This window comes from Leopardus geoffroyi, chromosome B2, assembly GCF_018350155.1.
Source record: "Leopardus geoffroyi isolate Oge1 chromosome B2, O.geoffroyi_Oge1_pat1.0, whole genome shotgun sequence".
NCBI lineage: Eukaryota > Metazoa > Chordata > Mammalia > Carnivora > Felidae > Leopardus > Leopardus geoffroyi.
Genome location: NC_059332.1, coordinates 53,255,066 through 53,275,561, shown reverse-complemented (window position 1 = coordinate 53,275,561; position 20,496 = coordinate 53,255,066). Strand labels below are relative to the sequence as shown.

Sequence of the window (20,496 nt, the reverse complement as noted above, 5' to 3'; positions counted from 1 at the left end):
CAATAAATTACTGTTTGAAGACTACATGGCTAAGAAAGAAGCCAATGGGGGAAGAGAGTTGTATTAGATGTTTACCTGATTGCATTTTGTTCTTCTCCAAAGCATATTGCCAAATGTCAAAAGTCTCAGTTAATGCAGGAGAATTAAAACCCAGGTCATTCTCACTTTCTCTACCCAATTTCTTTTCTCTTTCAAAGATTCTTGCCTTCCAACTTCTTAGTAACCCTTTGTTCTGTAGGCTCGCTCTATGGAAGAGCCTAGAACATTGTCTAGCACAAAATAGGAATTGTTAAGTAAATTAACGTGTCCATTGTATGGAGAAAACTAAATTCCTCTTTCAGGGGAGTATACACAGTGCCACAGTACCCAGATTTTCTGTAGAACCTGTCCCTCTTTGTTTCTGTTCAGATTTTTGGCAAGGAGTTTGAGCAGACACATTGCGGGAGATATTGCCTCCCCATGAGGCAGCACAATGGATGTTTATTTGAATTTTACATGTGGAGGAAGGAACTGGAAGTAATAGCTATTTTATTAGTTAGGTTAAAAATGCTATATGTACTAGGTTGATAAGATTGTAAAGAATCTGCTGAGAACAAGATGCTGTTCTAAGGACTATATCAGTGCTGAAAAGAATGGAGTATTAAGAATTTGGAAGAACTGTAAGACAAATGGCAAGTCCTCGTTCACTGCAGATCTTGAAAAGTCTGCTTATTGTGTGCTGGATACTCAGTGTAGTTGAAGGTGAATCCAATCATTAGTGGCTCTGCCTAAGATCTTGGTGATTTCTTAGGCCAACTAGTTCAAAGAGTCATTGGAATGGAAACATTTTGTATGTATTTTCAACTCTGATAGGCACTATCTTTTGCCTAATACATACAATATGAAGTCATGCCTCTTGGACAGACTGATGTTAATCAAAACCAGAAAGAACAATTAATTACAATTATTTCCCCAAAAGGTTTTATATCATGTAATTAACACATATTTTCATTACTTAAAAATAAGCAAATAATAACCAAAACTAAAATTCTCTCTTGATCCCCTAAATACTTTTGAAATAGGTTACTCTGATACACATATCAACATGGTATTTGTACTTCTTTGTACATGTATTTGCAAATCTTTTCCTCATTATATACATCTCTTGTGGAGAATATATTTTTATTATGTGTTTTTAATTACGTAAATTATATATCTTATGTAGTTTTCAGGACTATTTTAGAGCAGTTTTAGGCTCACAACAAAATTGAGAGGAAGGTACAAAGATTTCCCACATACCGCTGCTCCAGACTTGCTTAGCCTCCCCCATTATCAATGTTACTCATTAGAATGGTGCCTTTCTTACCAAGGATGAATCACAAGGAAGAATCTATAACTTTTCAAAGTTCATACTTTATATCAGGGTTAACTCCTGGTCTTGTACCTTCTGTGGGTTTGGGCAAATATATAACGACATGTATCCATCATGATGATATCATACAGAGTACTTTCATTGTCCTCAAAATCCTCTTTCCTTTGGCTATTCATCTCTCTCTCCCCTTAGAAACCACCGGTCTCCTTATTGTCCTCAAAGTTTTGGCTTTTCCAGAATGTCATAGAGTTGGTTTTATGGATTTTTTAAAAAACAATATGTCTCAGCCATCTTTCAAATAGAGTGACCCCATTCTTTTTAACTGTTGCAATATAGTCAGCAGTGTGTGTGTCAGGATAGATTTAGTCATGCCACTCTTAAACAGCATTTTGGTTGTTTCCAAATTGGGGCTCTCAAGATCACGGTTGCAGTGGAAACCCTACAAGGCTGCACCTGTGAGAATGTTTCTAATTCACTTGATTTATTTAATAGTTAACACTAAAAACTGTTACTTGTGCCCTGAATCATGCAAAATTTTGGAAATCCCTCCTAAAGCAACAATTATTTTTGTGCACATATTATCTATCTGTACATTTATTTATCTGTTATCTATTTAGGATTTTGTCATTTAATCCTGAGTCCACCATTTACTATTTGTAAAATCTTGGACAAGATGTCACCTCTCCCTATCTCTGTTTCTTCATCTGTAAAGTGAGAATGTTAATAGTATTTGCCCCCTCAGATGATAATTGAATTAATTCAATGAACTGATTAATTAAATGAATTAAATGAATTAATATTAACAAAAAACTGAGAACATTGGTACATGGCTTATTTGGTATAAGCCATTATCACTGTTAATTCTTAATGAGTTATATGGTTTGGTGTTTCAGAACTGGTGCATAAAGAGTTCAGACTCTTATATCAGAGAAAACTAGAAGCTCTCTCCCTAAAAAGTACCAATATTCCTGCTTATTGGAGTTTCTTGGCCTTTGAGACTTCAGAAGCAAGAAGGATTTTATTTTATTTTATTTTTTAATGTTTATTTATTTTTGAGACAGAGAGAGACAGAGTGTGAACAGGGGAGGGGCAGAGAGAGAGGGAGACACAGGATCTGAAACAGGCGCCAGGCTCTGAGCTGTCAGCACAGAGCCCGATGCGGGGCTCGAAATCACAGACCATGAGATCATGACCTGAGCCGAAGTCGGACGCTTAACCGACCAAGCCACCTAGGCGCCCCACAAGAAGGATTTTAGAGGCCTTCACTAATTTGGCCAGTCTATCTGAGCAATTAATTATATAAAATAAATTCGTCAATAGACATTAATGGATTGTGTCTGTTGCCAATTCTCTGTCTAGAAAGAATCCATAGAGAGAATACATCTGGGCATGATTTATTGTAAAATAAATGTATTCAATATTAAATAAGCACCCATTGGGGCACCTGGGTGGCTCAGTCTGACTTGGGCTCAGGTCATGATCTCATGGTCCGTGAGTTCGTGAGTTTGAGCCCCACTTTGGGTTCTCTGCTGTCAGCACAGAGCCTGGTTTGGATCCTCTGTCCCCCTCTCCCTGCCTCTCACTCTCTCTCAAAAATAAATAAACATTAAAATTTTTTTAAATAAATAAGCACCCATTGTGCAATAAGCACAGTATTAACTATATGCTGATAAAAGATGGATAACTAAGGAATTTGCCTCTTAAAAACCACTCCCACAGACAATAGGAAAGACATGAGAGTTAGTAATTATTAGGAGGCCAATTCTATTAGAGTAGATATAAGGTAGTGTAATAGTAGGAAGGAGTGAGCACCTAAGCAATACCAAGTATGGCTCAAAAGACTTCATGAGGGATTTATATGAGAAATAATAGACATTTTCCAGAAATGGAAAGAGAGGTGAAGCCATTTCAGATGGATGTGCAGTTACAGAGCCATGAATCCATGTTAAATATCTGGGCATGCAAGTTGCTTTGTGTGAGAGGTGTGAGAAAAACTAGAAAAGTATGCAGGAACCAAATTATAAAGAGTAGGGTATGTGATAGTTAGGAACTATGGTGTCTTCATCCGGAAATTGGAAAAAGGAGTACCATAATCAGCTATGCATTTCAAAAAGTTAAACTTGGCATCAGAGTGAAGGATGGGATGCCAAGGGAGGAAATCGAAAGCCCAGATAATGACTAGGAGGCTAGTCCAACACTCCAAGTAGCAAAGATTATAGATTGGAGAAAGGGGAAGTGGAAACCAAAACATGTGGGATGGGGCCAGCAGCGGGTGGTGAGACAGGCTTTGGGAGATGAGAGTGTCAAGAATAAGTGGAAGGTATAGGAAAATGATATGGATATGAGCCCAGATTGTTAGATGAAGCTTAGGACTTGACAGTGACACAGAAAATAAAGTAAAAGAAAAAAAAATAGAGCTTCCTGTGGGAGCATCAGTACTTTAAATATAAGCAAGGACAAAAAGCAATTCCGTAAAAGAGACAGAAGACTATGGTGAGAGATGGAGGAGGAAAGCAGGGATGAACTGTTATCCTAGGTCAAAGTTACTGGAAGAGGATGTTGAGGAAGTGTGAGGTAACCAAGAGAGCACGGGGTTTCCAAAAGGTTATCTAGACTAGAAATGGGTCGGTCAATGGGCTTTGTGGACTAATGTAGTGTAGGACATGAAGAAGAAAGAAAGAAAATCAAGAAACTTACTAAACATTCTCACTTGGGCCATTGGGTGACAGTGATCTTGTTAACCAAAGTAGTGATCTGAAGGGTAGCATCTTAAGAGTGTAAGGTCAGAAGTAAAAATAGTGAGTAGGAGGCATTTAGGAAGCTTTTATTTAGAAATGCCTGGTGGGGAGTTGGAAACTCAGGTTTGTGGACAGTTTTTACATCAGTAAGTTCAAAGTTGAAGATATTAGTTGGATCACCCACATAGATGCCTTGCTAACCAGAATTCAACAAACACAGCAGATAGTTATTATTTTGTTGTAATCTGTTCTGTGTCAGACATTTGTACGTAGAAGAACACAGTTACTGCTACACAAATCAATAACAGTAGTTCCTAGCGGATTGTGCATAAATTCAAGAGAGGGATTCATTGGCTTTAGAAGATGGTGATTAAGATAGAATGGCGGTAGCATTTTGAAAATCCGTTATCTTTGAAAGGGATTGTTATGTGTTTGGAGTTTATCATGAATTTCTGTACCCCCCCAGTGCCATATCAAGATTTACATTATCAGTCTATTTTAGTATTATTCCTGCTTCTTTACCTCTTAGACCTTCATTCACTTGTCATTTCCATTTTCTATAAATTAGTGAAAACCCTGCTGCTTAGGTGCTGACTTCCTTTTTTCTGTTGGTCCCTGAGCATGAGAATGCTAACACCTCTTTTAGTTTGAAGCATAGTTTCTCATCATATTTGACTTATTTAAGCTTTTGACATGCTTGAGTGTTAAATTGTGTTTTGGGTATTTTTTTTTCTTTTCTTTATAGGTATGTCTATATTTCACCCACTGAAGAAGCTCATACTAGATTTCAAAGAAAGAAAGAAAGAAAGAAAAGAAAGAAAGAAAGAAAGAAAGAAAGAAAGAAAGAAAGAAAGAAAGAAAGAAAACCCATATTGGTATATGGAGTTGTCTGGATTTAATTTTTCTGGCCTACTTCATAGCTAAACTAACCCATGTCTATTTACTTGAATGTTTTTCAGAGACTAGTAGACAGACCATTGAAGTCCTATGTAGAGTTCAGGATTATTGATTTTTGCTACTTTTAACCTCCATATTTTTTTCACAATTTTTTTCTAAGACAAAATAACTCCTTAAAAGAAAAGATTAAACTTGCACTGTTTGCAGAAACTGATCATAAAGAAATTTGCATAAAGTATTTAGCAATATTTGCAATATTGGCACTGGTTTCTCAATATTATTACCATTATGAGACAAAACAAAGAAATGATGCATTTGTAACACCTCCATTGTGGTTGAGGAATGTTAGCATACTTTTCTAGTGTGGTTGTGGCAACAGAACATTTTAATAATTTCTGGCAGAATTCTTCATTTTTCAGCAGGTTAATCTACAGTGGCATTATGTCCCTTTCATTATAATTTTCAAAGAGCTGTCAATCAATAATTTTTAAAGATATAAATTTAATTTCCTTGCCCTTCCTCCTTTAGTTTATTCTGCCAACCATTTATAGTAAACCTAATTGTAGGCTTTGCTGGTTTTGGTACCACATTCACCTCACTCATCCATTAATTTTTATTTCTGACAGAATAAACATATGGTCCTAATGCTTTATGAAATCAGACTCTTGGAACCAGATTCTGTTATAAATTTCATTGCTCGTTACCTTTATGCGATGTTACATTATATACATCACTTAGCCTTCATGAAAAGTTGCATAGATGGAACAGATCTATTTGACTTTTAAGTTTTACTTTCTCTTTTTATAAACATGGAATTCATGTAACCATATATGTAGTTTATGGCTTTTCATATATACTTGTATGTGTTATTGGCTACAATGTCTTTATTCATATTTGATGGTTTTAATTAAGACAAGGATGAATGAATAATATTCCTGTTATTGTCTAATGCAGGGGTTGGCGAAGTAAGGACTCATGGCCTCTTTTTGTATGACCCAATTTCTAAGAATAGGTTTTACATTTTTAAATGTTTGAAAAAGACTCAAAAGAAGGATAAAATTTTGTTTCCTGTAGAAATCATATGAAGTTCAAATTTTAGCCTCCAAAAGTAAAGTTTTATTGGAATATAGCCATATCTATCCATTTACATTAGTATATGGCTGCTTTCACGCTGTAGTGGCAAGGTTCACTCATTGTAATGGTAGACCCCATAGACTAAAATATTTACTATCTTTTTAAAGAAAAGGTTTTCTGACCCCTGGTCTACTGCATTGCTGACTTTTATTTTCTTCTGAATTTCAAAAATTTATAGAATCAAAATAACACCAGAATCAATTATTTCTTTCCCCTAAAAATTACACAGGCAACTATTCCCTTTCATGTTCTTGTATTTACTGTTACAGCATGCTTGTCCAATTTTGTCCTGGGCAAAATTGATTCCCTGTGCAATTCTTATTCTGCCCCAAGAAGAATTTGCCCAAAGAATAAGAGTGCTGTATTCTGTATGGCCCAAAGAATATTCTTTGCCCAAAGAATAAGAGTGCTGTATTTCAAATACATTCTCTTTTCTCCATTTTCTGTCATTGTCTACATATTTAATTTGTTTTAATAAAGCTAATTGCACAGCAGGGATAACTCTGATCTAGAAGTAAAAAAGCCTGAGTTCAATATTTAATCATTATTTTGTTTTCTAGGCAGAGATTTTTAAAAATTCTTTTTTAATTTTTTAAAGTATATTTATTTCTTTTAAGAGAGACAGAGACAAGTGCGAACAGGGGAGGGACAAAGAGAGAGAGAGAGAGAGAGAGGGAGAGAGAGAGAGAGAGAGAGAGAATCCCAAGCAGCCACCATGCTGCCAGTGCAGAGCCAGATGCAGGGCTCAAACTCACCAAACTATGAGATCATGACCTGAGCCAAAACCAAGAGTAGGATGCTTAACAGCCTGAGTCACCCAGGTGCCCCTCTAGGCAGAAATTAAATAAATAACTACATGAAGTAACTGTGAAAAGTGGATGGCAAGACCTGCTAAGACAGACTCGATGGATCTTTGAAATGTCTACATTTTCATTAGAGGTTGAGAATAATTAAACTGGAAGGTGACATCTTAAGACAGACTACTCTGTGTAGTAAACAACTACACTGATTTAACAGAGATGACTGTCAGAGTGAATGTAGCAGTTGTTCCTAAAAGAAAGAAATAGCTGTCTTCTTTGAAAATAAGTTATTTTGCTGGCTCCCTTACCCTACATTTTTTCCTCTTTCATATGTCATATTGGAAATAATAAAAAATGGGTTGGTTTTTTGAATGTTATATGTATAAAGTGTGAGTAAGCTCTAAGGAAGGCAACATAGAGTTTCTATAAAGTTCTGTGTTTCTTTGATGTTTTGCTTTAGTCTGGATACAATATGGAGGCTCTCTATTTAACCTTAATTCTTTTTTAAAAAATTCTTAATTCTTTTAAGTAATTATAAAAGATTGTGAGTTTTGCAAATTATATTCTAAAATATATAAAGGAAATCATATATTTCCTTTGCTTCAAGTTATTTGTGGAACACATTGAGGAATTCATTTATATATTCCTCAAATATTTATTGAGTACCTACTATATGTCAGAAACTACTTCTGAAATGTGGGATATATCAGTGAACCAAACAGAACCGAACAAGATTTTGGCCCTCTGGAACTTATACTCTAGTGGGAGGAAACCGACAAGAAACAATGTACATAATAAATGAATAAAAGGTATAGCATATTAAAAGATGGTAAGTGAAATGGAAAAAAAAATAAGAGCAAAGTGAGGGATATCAGGAATATCATGGTGGGAGTTGTGATCTTAAACAGGGTAGTTAGTGAAGGCTTCACGGACAAGATGATGCTTAAGTGAAAAGTTGAGGAATGCCTATAGCTTCCTCAACTTTTGGATATATATAACTTTTGGATATATCCAAATCCAAGGGGTAGGCATTTCAGGGAGAGGGAAGAGTGAGTATAAAGGCCCCTAAGATGGGCGGAAGCTGACCTGGGTAGAAAACAGCAAGGAGGTATAATGGCCAGAATGGAGTAAAGGAGAAGAAGTTTAATAGGAAATGAGTGAGAGAGATGATGGGGTCAAATCATACAGGAACTTGTAAACCACTGTAAAGATATTTCACTTAGTGATATGGGGAGACCAGAGTGGGACTTTTTGCTGGGGAGTGATAGAATTTGATTTACTTGTTAGAAGGTCTACTTGACTGCTTTGTTGTAGAAGAGCAAGAACAGAAGCAAAGGGAATTAGGAATGGGAATATTGCAGTAATTCAGGCGAAAGCTGACGTGGCTTGAACCAGGGCTAGTCGTGGAGGTGGTAAGAGTAGGTGGATTTTGGACCACTTCGAAGGTAGCATGTGTAGGGTTTCTTGGCAGGCCGGATGTAAGAGCAAGAGGAAAAAGCAGAGTATATTTTGACACTTTCTCTCTTTTTTGGGGGGAAGCTGCCCTCAGTCAAAAATGGAGGGGTTTACAGATTGGACAGGTTTTGGGAGAACATCAAAAGCTCAACTTTGAGTATTCTGAATTTAGTGAATTAAAATCAACTCAGTAAGATCCCAGTTAGTACCTTCCCAGTGTCTACCTCATGGAAGATGTTAAAAAAACATTGTATGAGCATTTAATGTATACAAATATAAGAAGTACCACTACAGTGTGAAATAATAAATGAGCATTCATTGAGCAACTAGTACTCAATGAATGGCAGGCATCAGACCGTGCACCATAAAGCAGGGAGTCTAACTAAATTCTTGTTAGAACCTCAGAAGGTAAATGGTATCTTCTACATTTTACAGAAGAAGAAACTCATGACAAGTGATTTGCCTAAAGTTCACATAATTAATTAGGTGGCTCTGGCTTCAAACTCCTAGTTTACGATTCGAACTCCTAGTTTACAACTTTAAATACAGCTTCTTTTTAATTTTATCAGTGATCTCACAAAAGAAACATTATGATACCTGCTAAGCTGCCTTGTCTTTAAAATCTGATTTTTACCTTCAGATTATAACACAAGTGAACAAAAACAAGCCTGTAGGAAGCATGAACTCTATGTGAGTTTCCGGGATCTGGGATGGCAGGTAAGAATGGTCAGTTAACTAGGGTGCTTCTTTCCCATTTTATTATAAATCCAGAGTTATTCTTAACCTTTGTTAGTAATATTTCCAATATACTAACCAATTATATTTGATATGACTATTCAGTATATAAGTTACCCACATCATTTTTATTTCTCCCTTATCCTTTTGCCATTGAAACATCATTATTAGGGTTTACAGTAAAAAAACAACTACGCTGAAGAAGAAACATAATCCTATGATACTTAGAAAGTGGAAAAACAGGTGCTGTTGTTTACATATCCCAAAGTTTTAATTTTATACCAATTTTTCAGATTTACTTGAGTAACAGCATTTGCCCCCTTATGGTCTCAAACTCAAGAGCTAGGAAACAGAATCCTTGTCTATAATGTTATTAATAAGTAGATCTACAGAAAAAAAAAACATTTTTCTTGAACTTAAAAAATCTTATTGCTGTCTTTTACAAGTGCTTCACAAAGAGGGTGAGGAAGAGAATTTAACCAAAATAGTTTTTTTTTTAATTTTTCTAATTTTTTTTAAAATTTATGTTTGAGAGAAAGACAGAGTACTAGTGGGAAAGGGGCAGAGAGAGAGAGGGAGACACAGAACCCAAAGCAGGCTTCAGGCTCTGAGCTGTCAGCACAGAGCCCAACGGGGCTCAAACCCACAAACCGTGGCTTTGACCTAAGCCAAAGTTGGATGCTTAACCGACTGAGACACCCAGGTGCCCCAACCAAAATAGTTTTTAATGGCTTTATGTATTGATAGTTTAAATTGAAGTTTTTAGATTATATTATCCGATTATAATGGATTTGCAGAATTTGAGTTATCTCATTGAAAAGTAATAATAAAATGTAAGCATTTAAAAATTTTATGATAAACCTTCAACATGATTCATTCAGTAAGTTTATATTTGGACCAAGTTTTACTTCTTGGGGAAAAAAAAATCAGGACAACCATTCCACATGCCAATTTTTTGGCTTCCTAAAAAATTTCATGTGCCTTTCTCAAGAGTTTGCTCCAAATTATTTCTTCTAAGGAGACTATAAAGTTAACACATGAATGGAAAGAAAAACAGAAAAAGGAACAAATATTAAAGCTTTAGGAGGTTGTCAGACTTCTAAAACCAGGAATGAGTTATTAAGAAGTAATGGGAATTATCTCAATTAAGTTTATTCTTCTTTTCCTTTCTGGTTCACTTGAACTTTCCAAAGTTCATCATTTCCTGTTTAAACAATATTTACAATGCTATTTAATGATTATGGTTTTATTCATGAATACATGAATTAATACATACTATGAATATCCTACATAGCAACCTCTTGGGAAAAATTACAGAGGGCAATTTCTTGTGAAAATATTTATACTTGTGTTGTAAACTTGAACCTAAAAATAAATTAATGGCTTGAGGGAGGCTGTCATGTTAGAATAATTGTTGGATGAAGAAGAGAAACCTATCTAAACTAAATATGGGTATTCTTCAAGAATTACTTTATTTTTATTTTGGTGATTTCTTTTCTCCTCCTCCTCCTCCTTTGTTTTGTTTTGTTTTGTCTTCTGTGTTTGTGTGTGTGTGTGTGTGTGTGTGTGTGTGTGTGTGTATTTTAGGACTGGATTATAGCACCAGAAGGATATGCTGCATTTTATTGTGATGGAGAATGTTCTTTTCCACTCAATGCCCACATGAATGCCACCAACCATGCCATCGTTCAGACTCTGGTATGCTTTGTTTTTGTAGAATTGAAAGTGGTTTATGATGCAAGCATCATATAAAAGTTATTTTAAAGGGAAGCATCCATTTATAGCTATAAATGTATGATTTTTTCTTTTAAAACTCCTTTGGTATTTTTTAGAGCCAAACTAACAATTGTGGATATAGTCAGGACATTTGGGCTTGTTTAAAGAATAATCCTGATTCCAGAATGGGGAAGGATTCAGCTAGGAAAATTGGAGTAACCACATGAAGTAGTCACTCTGCACTGATTTCTTCACTATGCAATATGACTAACCACACAGGTTCCCAAGGGCCATTTCTAACCTAGCAATTCATTAGTAATCATTGCAAAAACATTGAATAATAGCCTTACTGAATTTCATCTGAGCGCTTTTACTCTAATTATTTAAGAATGTTCCACAACATATTTTCGTATTATGAAAGTTCTTCGAATAGAATGTAAGTAGAAGACTCGTTTCTATTTCTTGATACTAGGTTTTGTTTGTTTGTTTGTTTGTTTTAAATAATCTTTAAGGTGGATTTAATCTTCTTTTCTTCCCTTCCTCACTCAGGAATTTAGCAGTGATTTAATCTCCAATATCCTGGGCTTATTTTTGTGAAAACAATAGTTAAGTGTTGGTTTCATGCTGTCTAAATGATTCTACTGTATCTAATGAGCTCGAGAAACCTCTTGAGACTCTGACATACCTGCCTTATGGTATATGACTTACTGATTTGGCAGTGGGGAAGTCTGGAAGACTAAGTGAAAGGCTTCTAGAAGGTGCAATAGACTGATATAATTACAAATTAATGTTTAGGTTAATACAAATATTTTAACTGTATGTCATCAGTATAGAAGGAAGAGAACAAAGTATTTGAGATTTAAGATTTAGTGACAGAGTGGTTATTTGGTGGATGGCAGTAGGTGAGCAGTAGCTATAAGAAAAAAAAAATCTTTGTGGGTGAGTCTTGTTTGTGGCCAATAAGAAACATAACTATTAGAATTTGTGAGTTGACTCTTCAGAGGATTGTTTCAGAATTAATTTAAAATTTAAAGCTAATGGAAAGACTATCCCAGTTTTCTTCTGAATAAGAAAGGGTATATCTAAATTGACAGATTAATCCTTGAATGACTTGGTATTTTCTATTCTCTTCACTGACATCATAGGTACTAGAGAATAGTTAGACACCAAAGACACACATCTGTGGCAACTAGAGCATGGATATTGTCAAAAACTTTGGAAATAATTTAGAGTAAAAACAAACAAACAAACAAACAAACAAACAAAACAAAACAAAACAAAAAGCCAGAGATAAAACAAATGTATATTTTGAAGGGCTTTCATTTAAAATATTCTTTTTATGCTTGAGTAATGAGATTGTCTACTTCTGTGCCATATGCAAAGTATAGAGTAAATTCCTGTGAGAATTTTAAGATTTGTTATGCTTTCGTCTTTGCTTTTTATAAATAGAAGCACTTCTTGATACAGGAGATCATTTCTGGGGAATGGGCAGGTCTTCAAGTTGTATTCAAACCTCCTCCAGTAAAAAGACTATGTGAACTCTAGCCATCTATCCTTGCCTATGAGACTTCACCATAACCCAAAAGCCAATTACTTAGAGAGAAATGCTACTGTTTTAAGCCTTGGAAGAATAGCCATGATCACTGGCTTTTTGTAGGGTCAGAGCAACAGTCACTATTAGCTTATAGAGAAATGACACTTTTTCAGAAAATTCTTTGCTTCTTTATGCTGTCATCTCAATGACTCAGCAGACTTCTGCTTCATGAGATATGCATCTAATATATCAAAGTTTCCCTCAGGCTAAGAATTGCTTAATTATTGAAAAACTCTGTCAAAAAACTCTCCCTTTCTCTGATTTTTTCTTTTCATTTTTTTTCTTATAAATATACAAGCACATACTGTCAGCTTTTAGGGCTGTAGTCTGGAAGGCAGTGTCAAAAAATAAACATTTAAAAAAAATCTGACATGGACTTGGAACAAGACCCTGCTGTGTATCACTGTCCTGGGATATGGGACATAAGTCATTGCAAAACTTGAAGCATACATGGGAAGTTTGATTTTTTTTTTCCTGGCATTGTGCACTCTACGTTTGTTCTGTGTAGGACATGAAACAAGAAGACAGGCATGTTTGTTGTTAAAGGCAAGCATATTTGTGACTAATATGTTTGAGAAACTATTCAAGAACAATCCATTTTTTCAGAATGATTGCTTTGTGAAGCTGCCAAGGCCATTGAAACAAGGGGTTATCAATCATGTATGTGTGGGTTATGGAAGATAAAGCTGATGAGGGACAAAAGCTGCATCTGAAATTTGTAGAAACTATCCAACTTTTAGTTTTGTGAGGTCTTAGGAAATTTCAAGTTCATGTCAGATCACCTCATTTTTCCTGCTGTTTCTATCCACATGCAGGGCTCCTATATCATTTCAGCCAGGACACTGTGCAGCCAAAACTCTAAGAGTCTGTATTTGCTTTTTGTGGATCCCTCAGGACTCATCAGTGGGACTTCCCATAAACCCCTTTGGGGAAAGGGCCAGGGTAGGTGGGTGGGAAAGGGGAAACCGTGTTCTGGCTCCTTGCTCAATTATAGCAAATCATAGGCAGACTGCCAGTCTGATGGAAATGAGAGTAAACCCTTTACTTAAGTATTTCACTTTCAGTATACAGCTACCTTTTAGGCTTTTGGGGGAGAGGGATATTCAATTTGTAAAATATCTAGGCTCTTTGCTTCTGATTTAGCTTGGCCTGCTTTTTTGGCGCTTGGCTAGGAGAGAAAGAAAGTCAAAGCCAATCCGGTAACAAAAAATTCTATAGAGAAGAGTTGAAATCATTGCTTTAAAACAAGTTTTGGATTGTACCTGGAATATATTTTGCTGTGATTTTTATGCTTCCTTTAACTGTGGAAAATTAAGAGTTGGCATAACTTTAGTGATTTATTGCTTAATTGTCCTTTAAAAAATGATTCTTAGATTCAAATCTTTCTGAGATTGAAATCTCGTGGTGTCACTTCACTGATTTGCATTTATAACTTCTGTACTTCTCATGAAGTCTAAAGAAGTTGTCTTTTTAACCAAAAGCAACTCAGTGCAGGTTGCCATGTTCTTTCCCCCAGGAAAATTTCCACTGAATATTCCATAGAAGGAGTTTTCCTTACTTGGTAGAATATTTTTCAAGGCCCCAACACATAATTAGAACTGGTGAGTTGGTTCTAGGTGTTAATGCTTAAAAATACATCCTTCACTACCAGTTTCCAACCCCCACCCCAGCCATTGAGCATAAATAGGAGAAGAGTGATAGGTTAAGGGTGTACCGGACTGTGAGTGACAAAACAGGAATATTATTTGAAAGCTGTGGACAAAATGTCTTATTTCTTAAAAAAAAACAAAACATGTTTTTCTTTCCCAGGTTCATCTGATGTTTCCTGACCATGTGCCAAAGCCTTGTTGTGCTCCAACCAAATTAAATGCCATCTCTGTGCTGTACTTTGATGACAGCTCCAATGTCATTTTGAAAAAATACAGAAATATGGTAGTGCGCTCATGCGGCTGTCATTAATATTAAATAAGAATGGTAATAAGAAAAAGATCTGTGTTAAGGTTTATGACTAAAATAAAAAGTATGCTTTCAGACAAAAAGGGAATTTCATAAAATTAGTCTGACTCATTTCATCTCTGTTCCTATGTACGATATCATGTATATAGTCACTTTTATTTATTTAATGGTATATATCTCCTTTGTGGATGCCTTATCAATAAAATCTATTTTATAGGTCTATTAAATGTAGATAGCCTGGTTTGACATTCAATGGGATATGCTAAGTCCAATTCAATTCCATGTCAACATTCTTTTTCTAATACAATCTTTATATGATTATCTGAAATCAGACAGGACTCCTTTGTCATCAGTGAGGGAAATTGAACGCATTCAGTTATGTTGTGCCAGTGAAAACTGTGATAGGATATTTATTTAGAAATAAAACTAAAACCAAAAAAAAAGATGAACAACCCAAACAAAAATGCTTGGATAAACACAAGTTTTCTTTTAGAGTTTCTGCTTCATTAGATAAAGTGAAATCTTGAACTGGATTTGAATAAATAAGCAGTAGGCAGAACACAGAAGACGAAAGATGACACACAATTGTTATAACTGTTTTCTTTAACCGAATTGGTGTAACTGTAGGAGTATGTTCCTTCCTGGCTTGTGGACTGGAGATTTTGCAAAGCACTCAAAGTTTCAGGAACTCTGTGGAGACAGGCTTGAGCCTATGTCCGTAACTTTCCAAGTTAACACTAAAAAATCGTAGTACAACCTTCTTACCTCAAATAAATCACGTCTGCCTATTATCTAGAACACGACTTCTGCAGATTTTTTTCCCCAGATTTAAAAACAGTCCAAAATAAAGAAACGTTTACATGCGCTCCGCTTCCCTCCCCACAGACAAGAGTCACTGCATACATAAAACACACTGGAGCAAAGATGCCGACAGAGCCATTTTCTTTAGCTCTCCTTTCAAACTGAGTTTGCTGATTGATGTGATGCAAGGGATTTTATTTAGGTGAAAGCACTGAAACTAAACTGAAGGAAATTACCAAAAACCCCAGAATGGCTTTGACAGAATTGCCATTTCGAAAGAACAGCTGAAATCCATTTTTCATATCTTTGAGAATGAGCTCAATGAAAACCTTATTTTGTAAGGGGATTTTGTAAACCTTCCTCCAAGAGCAAATAATTCCAAACGGGAAGGTTCTGTTGTGTGTATGTGCATGTGTATTCTTCCCTCTGAAATTAATTTATTTTCTTTCTTTGCCTTCTAAGGCTTCTCTTTAACACACAGTTACTTTGGGAAGGATGACATTTAGATGGATTACTTGCTCTTTCTGGTGGCTCCATGGTTAGGCTTATTTACAGTTCATCTAAAATATTCATAAAGCACCACTTTCTAATCATGTTTTGGACCTTTCAGATCAAACTTATATCAGAAATAGCTTCCAAAATGTTATAAGTTCATTTGTAATTCAGGTATATTGCAATGTTGTTTTAAAATACAGTTTATCTTAAAGAAAATTTGATAATAACTATATTGGGGGGTACATTAAGTAATATATTTTAAAATAAATAGCGTGCCATTGTAAGAATAAGAAACGGAAGTCTATTATATTATTCTCTAAATGTGCTGCTTAAATATATTTCTATATTTTAAAATCTATTAAATGTGTGACGCTAGTTTCTGCTGTGCTGTATTTAAGAGGGATACAAAAATGTGTGTTATGAATTGAGACTAGAAGGCTATCAGATGTAAAATGTTCGTGGGGTACTTGACTCTTTATGCTGTTTTTAATTGCCAAAACTAACTTTTGTGTTTTTAATAAATAATTCGCTGTTAAATGGATAAAGCAACAATCCATGAATTAAATATCTTCTTAATCGGCTCCAATAACAAAGAGATTTTGAAAATAGCAAAAATGATAGGGATGGAAAAATACCCCACTGGTTCTTTTTCATTTAAGAAAGTAGATCATTAGCATCAGTATTTTCCCACTTTTTCAAATTAGATATATGAATATATGTACATATATGCACATATGTTCAGTTACATTATTCTCAAAGAACTATTATAGTAAATTTGTAGTATTACTTTGGTAATACTTAAGCTGCTGTCAGAAACCAGAATAATTTGGCCTATTTTAATAGAATCCAAATAACTCAAGTCTTTTTAGTTCTTTAGGTATTGGCTTTTTGTGTTTGTTTTTTAAATTTCCTGCTTTATATGCATTTTGCTTTGTAAAGTGGCCCTAATTCTTTTTGAAAGGAGAAGGGCATAAATCACAAACATTCCAGTTCTTTAAAATTAAGACAAAAATAAATCGTCTACATCGAACTAAAGAAATAAGAAAAATGCAGTAAAGAATATCCAAAATTATTTTTTTTCTCAAGAACTGTCATTTTATAATCCCTATATCACCATCATCGAATCTGAGCCAGAGTCTACTGGCTACTATACAGTTTGGCGAATATCATCTCCCAAGAAATTTACAATGAATAATGTTTATGACGCAGTTCCATGCAAGGCAGAAGAAATCATCATTCCCAAACACAAGTCACCATCTCATAACTACTCAGTCAAGTGCTCAATCTATCATCCAATTTCCATTTCAGATTACCTGCTTTTCTATGGTTTCTCTTTTGCATATTTTATTTTATTTTATTATTTTATTTTATTTGCCTGGAACTTTGTTTAAAGTTAGAAGTGAAAATGCCTTTGCTGATGAAACATATATGTTGATAAGTATACATCCATGCATCTATACTTTATGTGTACTGGTTAAGATCATAATTGAGAAGAAAGTAGGTAAAGTAACAATCAAGGCCAGTATTTATTCCTATTTGGGCAGAAAAGTGACACTTTATCCAAGTTAGCAATTTAAAAAGAGCAAAGGGTCTGCAAAACTGCCTCAATGTCTGTCGTAACATTTGTGAAAGTGTGTTTGAAACATGGGGGTTTCAAAGAAGAACCTGGATCAGATGTAGCCTTTAAAAATAACAAAGACATTTCAGAAGTTTTAAAGCATGCACCTTAAAACCTTTGCGTCTCAGTTTCAACTTTGCAGAGGCAGCTAACCTCCAATCATTCCTGAGATGTCAATATAGGTACACAATGGAGAGAATGGGTAGAAGCACTACAGCTTCAAACTAGAACTTATATGTAGAAGGATGAGAGACAAAAGACTGCGTAAACAGCCCCCAGACGCAGCCAGTTTGGAACCAGAACCTAAGTTGATAGCTTATTGAGGTGAGCAGTATTTGGTCCCCAGTTCATTGTGGCTACTACTAGACAGTGAAATACAATAGGACATACTTAAAAAGCTGGATTGTGTTTATTTTCCCACGGATGCTTCTAGGAAAAGCCCAAACTAGGAAAATAATTCTCTACCTTGAGCCACAAGGCCAATGAGGTATCTTAGATTATGCATCTTTATACTTTCTTCAATAGTTCACATATACCCACACATACACACACACATATGAATAGGCATATTTTTATATATTTTATTCATTTATTTTAAATGTTTTTATTTATTTTGAGAGAGAGAGAGATAATGAGTGGAGGGAGGGGCAAAGAGAGAGGGAGACAGAGAATCCCAAGCAGTCTCTGCAGCTGTCAGCACAGAGTCCGAAGTGGGGTTTGAACTCACAAACCCTGAGGTCATGACCTGAGCTGAAACTAAGAGTTGGAGGCTTAACCAACTGAGCCACCCAGGAGCCCTAATAATTTTATATGTCTTAAAGAAGAGAGAATAAAAACGGGAGTACAAAATTTTTAAATGTACTTCGGGGAAGGAAAAATACATGCAACAAGAAATTTAAAAGAACTTAAAGTATATGAAGATCAAAGGGAGTTCTAACATCTATTTAATCAGTATTCCAGAAAATTGGAGACAATTTTTGGGTCAACAGCTGACCTCTTTATCAGAGCCGCCTTCTCAACTTGGAAATCGGTCAACAGGTAATTACTATCCTCAGATTGCTAAGGGAAAATAACCATCGTTTGGAATTCTATACCCAGCAAAAGTATATCAAACATTAGGGCAAAATAATTCTTAGGCAAGTAAAACGGAGACACAATTTATCATCAATAGCAAAACCACTGCTAAAGATTTTACCTTAGGGAGAAAAACAGTTAACCCCAAAATATATACAATAATGATGAGCAAGAAGATGGGGGTAGGCTAAAATAAATAATAATGTCTAATAATCATGGTTTTAAAAATGAAGAGAATTAAATAACATTAACTCGGGTTAAGTAGAGTAAAATACAGTGCAACTATGGAATATATAATGGAAGATGGATGGTTGGAAACGGTTTTGCATTTTATTTAATGATGATTAAACTCATTAACCTCAGAACACGATATAGTGTGTATTTTAAATCAGGATTGATACAATTTTTCTGTAAAAGATGTGATAATAAATATTTTAGGTTTTAAGTTTCTGTTGGAACTACTCAGTTCTACTGCGGTAGTGTGAAAGCAGTCATAGGAAATATATACACTAGGGTCACCTGGGTGGCTCAGTGGATTGAGCGGCCGACTTTGGCTCAGGTCATGATCTCACAATTTGTGAGTTTGAGTCATGTGTGGGCCTCACTGCTGTTGGCACAGAGCCTGCTTCAGATCCTCTGTCCTCCTCTCTCCATCCCTCCCCAAATTAAAACAAAAAAAAAAAAAAAAAAAAAAAAGGTACATTAACACGTGTAGCTGTATTCCACTAAGACTTTACTTATGAAAAAAGGTGGGGATAAGATTAGGCCCATAGACTATACTTTGCTGACCCTTGTTCTAAACCAGTAGAAGAGATAATTGTAATCTGTAAGATATAATCAATTCAACGTGATAAAAAAGAAGAGGAATTTTAAAAACATAGCAAAGGGGAAATATTGTATATAATGAAATGATGGCAATAAATCCATAGACAGTAAGCAGACTGAAAAGGTCACTACTGCCAGATTGGATTTAAGATAATCTCAACAGCTAGTGACATTCTGTTCATAAACTTTTTTAATGTTAATTATTTTTAAGAGCGAGAGAGAGAGAGAGACGCGTAGCACAAGAAGGCGAAGGACAGAGAGAGGGAGAAACACAGAATCTGAAGCAGGCTGCAGGCTCTGAGCTGTAAGCAAGCTCCAGGGTCTGAGCTGTCAGCACAGAGCCCAGCGCAAGCCTCAAACTCACGGAACCGTGAGATTATGACCTGAGCCGAAGCTGGAGGCTTAACTGACTGAGCCACCCAGGTTCCCCAGTAACATTCTGTTCAAAAGAGGTACACCTAAAACTTTAAAACACAGGAAGGTTGAAAGTAAAATGAAGGTAAAATATACACCTGGACAATGGCCACCACAGAAAACTGAGTTAATTATATCAATAAAGTATATTTACACTTAAATACAAACCATCCATTACTGTTTTGAGTATGAAGACACACTGTTGTTGCCTATTCACCTTTGCCATATCTTCTCATAAAATTGTTTCTGGAATAGTTTTTTGTTTTTTAATGGCCTCTTTAAAATTAATAAACCAAGAGAATTTTATCTTGGCATATAATATCATTCCTTTCTCAAGGTTATTAAGACTCTGGTGATTTGAAAATCCCTTGTCTTTTAAACAAAGTTCACAGTATTGTATTCAACAATGTACGTTGACGTCAGAAAGACTTTCTAAGATGATTCCACATAGAAAATGAAATAAAGCCTATATGAGAGAACAAGCACTTTTCCAAAGATGTCACAACAAGAAGGAAGAATATTTGAAAACGTGGCTTTTGAACATAATGGGTCCAATGAATCTTCTTTCACACTAACCTCATAGGGCTATTATTAAATGGAAGTAAAGTAATTTCTGTATTCCCAATACACTAGTACAGCTTCTGGGCCTTCATAACTTTTTTCCATTCACCAGGAATGCCCTCCCTAAATTCTGCCTGCTGATATTCTATTGATTCCTGGAGTGACTTCTCATTTGCTATTTCCTTCAGAAAGACCAAATACACCAAACCAGATGTGTTTTATCCCTCTAATAAACCACTGCAGCACTCTCGCTTCAGGACATGCATCACATTATGCCAGCTACTACAGTTATTTAGAAAAATCTTATATTCCTTCTACATTGTAAGATGAAG

General features: G+C 35.3%; 1 protein-coding gene across 1 annotated transcript in view; it reads left to right on the top strand.

Annotated features, from left to right (window-relative positions):
• Positions 1–16,224, top strand: part of BMP5 (bone morphogenetic protein 5) — a 117,553-nt gene extending 101,329 nt beyond the window's left edge. Inside the window, exons 5-7 of the mRNA XM_045498588.1 lie at positions 9,016–9,092; positions 10,698–10,808; positions 14,230–16,224. Coding sequence (XP_045354544.1) covers positions 9,016–9,092; positions 10,698–10,808; positions 14,230–14,379 — 338 coding nt within the window. The 3' untranslated portion in view covers positions 14,380–16,224. The remainder of the gene's footprint in view (positions 1–9,015; positions 9,093–10,697; positions 10,809–14,229) is intronic.
• Positions 16,225–20,496: the final 4,272 nt, after the last annotated feature.